Source organism: Poecilia latipinna, unplaced genomic scaffold (genome assembly GCF_001443285.1).
Source record: "Poecilia latipinna isolate Pla-1442-1.1 unplaced genomic scaffold, P_latipinna-1.0 Scaffold614, whole genome shotgun sequence".
Classification (NCBI taxonomy): Eukaryota; Metazoa; Chordata; class Actinopteri; order Cyprinodontiformes; family Poeciliidae; genus Poecilia; species Poecilia latipinna.
Window position 1 is genome coordinate 374,164 of NW_015113230.1, and position 8,850 is coordinate 383,013.

The following is an 8,850-nucleotide window of genomic DNA, read 5'->3' on the forward strand; positions in this document are numbered from 1 at the left end:
CGCCTGGGTGGACCTAGCTCCACCTTTAAGACGCAGGGGTCATTAACTTTTTTAAAACTAGAGAACCGTTTTTGCTTTCAGTCTGGCTGCATAAAACGCTGGTCTAGAATTGCAAACTTACATAATCTTTTGTTAAAAAAAAAAAAAAAATCTACTATAGGAAAATTATAGTAATTTTAAATGAGCCACAGCTTTATCTATTTTTTTCTTTTCTTTTTTTTAATAGAGAAGAACAAAACATTTACAAAAATCAAACATACATTTTCATCTATGGGATGCTTATTTGTGGAAAACTATGTAAAGAAAAAAGCTGTTAATTTCCAATGCAACGACGAGGAAAACGATTATTACTGATACTTCTGTCAGTAATATTTGTCATTTCAGTATCGGCAGGTCAGGCTTTTTAAAGATTGGTAATCAGCGATCTGCAAGAAAACCGCAGTCGGTGTACCCCTAGTCAAAAGGATAGTGAAAAATATACGGAAATATATAATATTGGTAAATAACAGTAAATAGCCAAAGCGGTGATATTTATATCAGATCATCATATCGATACTTTCTTATGGGAAACTATCATTGCAACCAAACCATCCTCACTGAGAGACATGGTGGTGGCAGTATCATGCTTTTCTTCAACAGGGACTGAGAAGCTGGTGAAAGATCAAAATGTTCAGGGGATTTAAACTGAACATATAACATACAAAGCACTTCTCTGGAGCTTTATGCGTTCTAACGACCGAGTCTCCTGTCCGCGCCTCATCAGGTTGCCGATCAGCTGTCGGCATGTTCTCTACAGCAGCCGCTGGGCATCTCCAGGTTGCTTCCAGGAGCTCCTGAAAGCACCAGCAGCTTGAGACGTCACGCCTCCACAGGTTGTAATTCCAACTGTGAGACCGCTCAGCCACACACAGCCCACCACCACCCGAACACCACCATACCCAAGGTACAGAGAGGGCGTGGCAACCTGGATGGCGTAAAAGCTCCTCCAAGTCTGGGCGTGTAAAGATAAAACCGCTTCGTTTTCCCCTCCAGGCGAGTGACGCTCCACCCAAAGCCTGCCTGAAGCACAATGTCAGCCAGCGAGACGGCCGGGTTTGACCAAAGACTGGGTTTCCTCTATAAATCATGAACTTTCAACTTCTGCAATCAGAGCAGCGAATAAAACACAGTGTTATTGTTTCTGATAAAGAACAGACTCTGTTTTTACCTCAGGAAAAAATAAATTAAATGGCCTCAATGTTTTTTATCTTATATTTTGAGTATTTTGTACATTTTTATAATCTATTGTTAATCTGATTTACCCAGCATTTCTTTTAACCATGAGTCGTTTTTACATAATGTGTTGTGTAAAGTGGGGTGAACTGAAACCAGTCCTGCAGGGCTGATGAGTCTTTCCAGTTCCACTGCCTTCACATGGTGACTCACAGGAAATATCTAAAGCTCTCTCTTGCTTTTACGTCTTGTTACCTGGATGATCTCACACTGCTTTTTTATATATATATATATACGTGTATATATATATAAAGATTTATCTTTTACATTTCATGTTCCCTGTTGTTATTTAACTTATCTACTTTTAACGTGTGGTTGTTTGTGCTCTGAAGACATTTTTTCTCCACTTTTAAGGTTTTATTTTGAAATCTTTCCATGTCATTTGGAACAAGTAAAAATCAAGTTCAACAGGAATGATCTGGTGACCTGACGTACCTTCAGTTGTTTTCTGTCTGTGAGGATCTCTGGACGTAGAAGTGTAGTCGCCTTGGGTTTATTTATCTGACAAAATGAGTAAACCAAAGAACAAAAATGACGACAAAACGGAGAAGGCCCTGGCTGCTGAGAAACAACAGTTTGGCAAACAGCAGGTGAGAATTAAAATTGCTTCTCAAAAGAGGAATTTTCTCTTTGTTTAATTTTATTTTCCCAAAATATGGTTTGACTTCAGCTTGGTGCCACAATATTCTTTGGTTGAAAAGTAATGTTCAATCAGAATGTATGTCCTACAGCTAAACTTTAACATAACTTCAAACATGAAATGTCTCACTTTGATTCATTATAAGCTGGTTCAGGTTTTTTTTAATTGGGTTCTATTGAGTGGTTATAAGTGGTTATTAACATTTTAGCTTTAATATGTTACATATCTTACATTTTATAAAAATAGACTTGTTTTTCCTGCAGGCCAAAGCTAACGGCTAGTCAGAATAAAAGCAAATTTATGCCATGCTAAAAAGTACAGCTTTTAAAATGTCTTAGTTGTTCATATCAGAACTTTTTAAATAAACCATCAAGTGTTAGATTGTAATTTAAATGGAAATGTGATTATTTCGATTAGATGACGAAGTTGGTCCAGTGTGTCCATCATTGACCTTCACATTTCAAACTAATTGAGTGAATGAAGCTATACTGACTAAATCTTAATATAAAATAACATATTTTATTGTTTTTTGTTCTTTTACATACATTTCCCTCACAGTCATTCCAGTCAGATATACATAACATAGCTGGGGGGTTTTCAATTGGTGTTTCACATTAGAAGGTTATTGTTTCCAGTCATGGACAAACACAGCCTTCTATTTAAATAATCACAACTTTAATTAAAAATAAATGACAAAAACAAATGTGATGGTGTTTTAAAGGTTTCTAAAATAGCATTTTCATGGACCACTGTGAAATACAACAACTTAGTTTTCCTAATGTCCACTTTTATCTTAGCCCCCTTTGATTAGCCGTTAGCTTCATCTCTGTGAAAAAGAACTAGCTTTCATCCAGAACTGCTGCACCAATAGAGTCTTCAGCATGTAAAAATAATTCAGAATATTTTTCAAAGGTTACACTGAGTAAAGAACAGAAGATAACTGAGATCTTTTGTAATATTGTTCTGATCAGTTTAACTTTTCAGGCTTTAAGTTCTTCTCTGTTTTCATTTCTTTCAGCTCCAGAGCCTCAGCAAAATTGCCAACACAGCTGAAGTTCCACCTAAAGAGAAATATGTTCGTAGTATCCTTTAAAACTATACTTAAAAAATAATAATATGCTGACTTTTAATCTAGTAAATGGGAAATTTCTTTAATAAGGAAAGCTGTAAACAGTTTAGCACTGTACTTCTAGCATGCTAAGATAAAGCTAGCAGCTTTTTGGTGTAAAATGATGGCTTCTTGCTGGAAAGCAGAAATTTTAGTTTTGCTTTCTGGATTCTAGGATTTTCTGCGGTCAAAGTTTAAACTTTCTTTTTATGTCTGGCAAGGTGTTAAAACCTTCAGTTTGTTAGGAGGAAAAAATATTTTTTTTTGTTACAGCACAGTGCTTAAACAGTTCTTATTAGATGCTTGGATAATGTCATTGTGAATATGAATATCAGTCATTTTAAACATGTTCAATTGGAGTAATAGCTTTATTTTTTTAATATCAGAGCTGAATGTGCAAATTTGAGTATATTGTGCATTTAAAACTCATAAATACAAACTTTTTGTAAATTATATTTCAAAAACAGTTCAGTTTTTAAAAACACCTCTCTGTTTTGCAATATCAGACATTCTAAGCTTCATTGCTGCTGAGACGGTACAAAATGATGACAAAAAATGTCACTTTGTGGGGTTACTTAAAGGGAAATCACCTAAATTATTACGACTTATAACCTTGAAAGCCTGTAAAAGGTTTGCAGATCTATGTGGCTTTGTTTACGTAGATCTAAAAGTAATAGATATGCTCTGATATGAATATCATAGGCATCTTGTGCATTGGGAGTTTCCCTAACATCTGTACAGATATAATTCTGGGAACTCACAAAGAGGGCGGAGCCACCACCTTCTGGTCATACGTCCCCAACCTGCCTCTGTCCAGCCAATCCCTGGTCAGCTGGAAGGTCTGCTACCTGCTGCACAAAGTGCTCAGAGAGGGACACAGAAATGTGAGTTAATCTCTACATTTGCTCAGCGTAACTTCCTGTTTACATTCATTACATTTAACCTCGTTTGTCTTTTTTTTCCCCGACCTGCAGGTCATTACAGATTCTCACAGACACAGCCGCAGCATAAGAGACATGGGAGTCCTGTGGGTGAGTCAGTGGATATAAGATACAAGCTTATAGTCTGATGCATTTAATCTGCACGTTTAATCACACAGAAAATTCAAAAGACCCTTTGAAATGCAGCGCAGTCAGCAAATTTAACAAAATCCCAACATGCGCTTAATGAAAAGTTAATCAGTGGATTGTTTTTAAGAAAAACTACCAGGTTCAAATAAGCTGCTAAACTTGTAACCCACTCTGTGTTTTCCCAGGGAAACCTGCACGATCGATATGGTCACATTGTTGCCTTGTCTGCTAAATTTCTCCACCTCAAAATGGAGTTTCATGCAAAGGTGATATATCTTCATTCTGTCAATGATCTGCTATTCACAGTGAGAGTGTTTGTCTGTGCTTATCATCTGTTTATGCTTGAAAAGAGAAGACAGCAGTGTGAAAGGACAAAACCTAAACATAAAGTACTCTTAAGATAAAATCAAATATTTTATTATTAATTCCAGAGGGAAATTAAATTAAATGTGTCTGGAGTTTTGCGTTTTACACAATTCAGCAGAAGAATAAACACCTTACACTTAGCACAATGTCTTTATCAGATCCTGACGGTAAACTGAGCCGAAAATAATATTTTATCCTGGAGCTGATGATCCTTAGATTGCTACACCGTCTCCAAATGTAATGTTTATGACATGTCATGTCAGTATAGATCATATATTACTCCACAATGTGAATGATCTTATTCTGCTAGATTAAAAGTCCAGAGAAAGCCCCTTTCCTGGCTCCTCCACCACTCGGCTCCTTCAGACTAGCGGCAGCAGCTGGTGGAACTGGGAGTCTGCTGAGCTTATCGTACAAGCTCCGTCTCAGTGAAACGCTTCTAAGAACGTTGTTAAAGGCTTAATGGGGGAATGTTGTGATGACTTCCTGAAGGCCCAGTGTCGGAAAGAATAAGAGTTTCTTAAAAAAACAGAATTTCAAGGCGTCAAATTACAAAATCAAATTTCTTTTAAGTCATATTTGACAAATATACATCATTTTTATAGCAACATAGTTACTTGATTCTGGTATAAAAGTATACTATGTGCCTGGAATATGAACCGTCCCTTTAACAAATTAAAAACGGATTAAGAAGCATGCCGTGTGACATGTGACGTTGTTCAACAGCACAAGGTGATTCCAGGTAACCTGGAGGCCTCTGACGACACCCTGGAGAGAGAAGCAGGAACCGACATGACCAAAGTGTAAGTTTCCTTCTTCCTGTCCTCTGCTGTGGGATCAGCTTGTGTCACAACTATTTTATTGTCTTTGGAGGATATTTTTTTCCTCAGTCTTTATAGTTTTTTTTTATTATTTAATTTATTTGCCATTATTGCAACAAAGTTTTGCTCAATATGTGCAACTGAATGACAATAGAGCCTGCCTAATATTTTGTTATATGTTCTTTTATTTCTTTAAAAGCACTTTGAATTCCTGCCATCATCATGTCTTTATGTATTTATGGCGTTGTAGGCTGGATATGACTCAGGAGCTGCTGGATTACTTGGATGCTGGACTGAAGATGGCCGAGACGGGTGAGATTTCCACATTCAGTCCGTTCATATGAGAAAACGTGGCACGTATTGGTTAGATAAAGCGAAGGATCTAACATGTGTCCATAAGAACCTAAAACACAGGTTCACTTTATGTCACTGAAACTGACATGTTGCGTTTAAAGTTCTCCGTCAGATGGACGCCAACGGGGCCAAATCCACGACCCCGGCTGGTCAGTGCAGGCTGACGCCCCTCATCCCGCTCATCCTGGACTGCAGCTACCTCTACCACTTCTCTGTCCGGCTGCTGTTCAAGCTGCACAGCTGTGAGTGGTCCGCCTTTCGTTGTTACCTTGGCAACCTCTGCAGAATCACGTTCAGCTCTAACCGTATCCAAAAATATTCCCAGGCATCTCTGCGGATGTGCTCCTCGGACACAGAGAGAGATTCCGTGACCTTTTCACGAGGTCGGTCAGGACGACTACATCTGTTCATTAATCATTATGTAATGAAACAGGCAGCACTGTTTTTTGTATTTACTTGTTTTCTTGTTTGATTTTGCAGCCTCACCCAGTTCTTCAACAGAGCCAGAGAAATTGAGTTCTTTAAGAGCATCATCCAGATCCCAGACCTCCCAGATGTAAGTGGAGATGAACAGCGTTGCACCGATTGAAGTTTTCTGGACGACCACTGATATTTAAAAAAACCTGACATCCTAGTTCCAATTTTGGCCTGTACCAACTACTTTTGTCTGAAAAGTTGCTAAGTCGGTACCAATGGGGTGACTGTTGCTAGCCGAGCAATAGTGACCTGGTGGTCTTACCTTTGCATATGTAGATAAGACTGGTTTCACAGGTGAGTCTTGTTCGATAGCCAACATCCAAAACTAAGGAAATCAGGGCTGATTCATCGGTGCACCCCTCCTTAAAACTGTTTCATTTATCAGGTTTTCGGTCAGTAACCTGTTGATCCCCTCTCCACAGGGTCCTCCAAACTTCCTGCGAGCCGCTGCCCTGGCTGAGTACAAAAAGCCAGTGGTGCTGATACCTGGCGAGGATCGTCCAGAGGAGGACGAAGTGGAAACGCAGCCAGAGCTCAGAGAAACGCCTCAGACGTCACAGGTTTGACGCTTCTGTGCGAGTTGAAAGAACACGTTTTCCCGTAACCCGCGCTAAAATGTGTCTCTTTTTCCAGCAGTACTATTTGGTCAGCCAGATGGGAGGACCGGAGGCGTCTCTGGACTACAGAGACACCAACAGCAACAGCTACAAGAGGGAGCTGGAGGCGCTGAAACCGGAGATAGAGCTTATCAAGAGTGAGGTGAGATGAGGCCCATCATGCACTGGGAGTCCAGAACCCAGAGTCAAAATCAAGCTTTTTTTTCAAGCCAATTTATGACTTTTCAAAGTCTGAATGTCCCTTGTGTTTTTCTAGAAAATATCTAAGATTAATTTCAAAACTTCTATGTTTATTTCCTGCAAACTTGCTCCTCCTCTTCTTGTAAAACAAAAAGAAACGTGTGGCGGTAGCATGACGTGTGTGAATACTTTGCATCTTACCTGCATTTCTGGTGCTTAATAGGATTTTTTTCCCCGTTTTCTTCAGGCTCAGAAATCTATGATAGAGTTAAAGTCTCAGGTGAACCGTCTGGAGGCGGAGCTTCAGGAGCAGCGCTCCCACAGACAGGTCGCCCTGGTCGAAAACGAACACCTGCGGATGGAAGTGGAGGCTCTGCGCAGCGCTAACGTGGCCAACGTTGGAGCTCAGATCGGATACAAAGAGGCGGACAGTGAGTGGACGGATTTTTCTTTTAGTGTTGAGACTGTAAACGGAATCAGTCGGACGTCAGTAAAATTCTTCTTTTTCTTTTTATCTGTGAACAGGCAGAGCTCAGGCTGCTGAGGTTCGCTTCACGCAGCTCAAAGAGAGACACGCAGAGCTGGTTACGAGCCACGCCGACCTAATGAAGAAGGTCAAACTGAAGGCGTCGTTTGGTTTTACTCTCACAGCTGTTGGTGTTTCGGTTCTGACCCAGGATCTCTTTATGTCCTGCTGCAGAACGCAGAAACAGTTAAGATGCTGTCGAGTACAAAGGTCGTGCAGGACGACTTGCTGAGAGCAAAGCAGCAGCTGGAGAGCGAAGTGGAGAACCTGAGACTGGAGAAAAGAAACGTGGTGAGAACGTCTCTGACTGCTGCTGCTGAGATTATCGATCACAAAAAAACTGTTGATTTGGACTGAAGACTTAATTCTCTAACAGACGAGTCATCAGCAGCAGGAAGTCGACCGCCTGAATAAAGAGCTGCTGGAGCAGAGAGCGGAGATGGCCATGCTCCGCAGCACTCTGGAGAGTAAAGAGCAGGTAACACCGAAACGTTTCCTTTTTTCACGAAACCTTCCTGCATCTCTGACGGCGTGCCAGAGCCGGAGTAGATTAAAAAACCATAAAACGCAGTAAATTTCTGCCAAAAATCTTAAAAATTTTGAGCTGAATCTCAGAAGTTTTCTTGGAAAAAAATGTGGAAATTCTCTGAGCTGCAAAAGTCTAACGTGAGAAAAAACAGCTGAGAAATTTTAAGATTAATCTTAGACATTTTCTGGAAATACGTAGAGATTCTCAAAGCTCAAAAAGTCGAAAATTAGTGAGAAAAATCTCAAACATATTGAGTTCAGTCTGAGAAGAAACTCTTGAGCTCGAAAAGTCAGAAGATTTCAATGTTTGAAACTCGGAAAATGTCCAAAATTTGAAAATTTCCAACTTCTGAACTCAGAAAATTTCCATTTTTTTTTTTCAGAAAAATTTTTTGGGGAGGAAATTTACTGTTTTTTTGTTGTTTTTTTCTGTCTATAATGGCCTTAAAATGCCGTCATATTTATCACACTCAAACCAAAATTTTTTTGGGAAAATGATTCTTCAAAAATAATTGAAACATTATATTTTAATGCATAAAGTTTTGCCTTTTTGACATTTTTTTAATTTCTTAATCACAGAAACTTCCTCAAAATGTAGCAACTAGTGATGAAAGATTTATCGGCACTAACATCAGTGTCAGATGATATCAGTCATTTTTTAACGGATCTGATGATATTAACCACAGATATTTATTTCAGTTTTGGTGCATTTATATATATTTTACAATTATTCACTAAATAATAAAGCATTTTCTGTTTCTCTCTCGTGACAATGATGCAGAATAAAGGACAAAAACAACAAATTTGTAAAATGTGTGAATCTGTTTCCTGTTTAATCGTTTAGATCTGGGAGTTTTGGAAGAAATCAAACACTTAAGGAGTGATTTTCTT

At 39.0% G+C, this 8,850-nt stretch overlaps 2 protein-coding genes across 2 annotated transcripts in view; both read left to right on the forward strand.

The window, feature by feature from the left end:
• LOC106953936 (uncharacterized) overlaps positions 1–1,251 on the forward strand; it is a 15,932-nt gene extending 14,681 nt beyond the window's left edge. Inside the window, exons 6-7 of the mRNA XM_015043076.1 lie at positions 764–943; positions 1,033–1,251. Of these exons, the coding sequence (XP_014898562.1) occupies positions 764–943; positions 1,033–1,098 (246 nt within the window). The 3' untranslated portion in view covers positions 1,099–1,251. The remainder of the gene's footprint in view (positions 1–763; positions 944–1,032) is intronic.
• Positions 1,252–1,568: 317 nt separating this feature from the next.
• On the forward strand, positions 1,569–7,909 carry LOC106953937 (huntingtin-interacting protein 1-related protein-like; the record flags this gene model as incomplete). Its single annotated transcript, XM_015043078.1, has 16 exons — positions 1,569–1,862; positions 2,931–2,994; positions 3,762–3,904; positions 3,995–4,051; positions 4,276–4,356; positions 5,183–5,259; positions 5,528–5,589; positions 5,733–5,873; positions 5,957–6,014; positions 6,112–6,187; positions 6,531–6,668; positions 6,742–6,867; positions 7,153–7,336; positions 7,431–7,519; positions 7,606–7,722; positions 7,808–7,909. Coding segments are annotated over exons 1-16 (1,596 nt in total), but the record flags the coding sequence as incomplete, so codon positions are not given.
• Between the last annotated feature and the right edge of the window lie 941 nt (positions 7,910–8,850).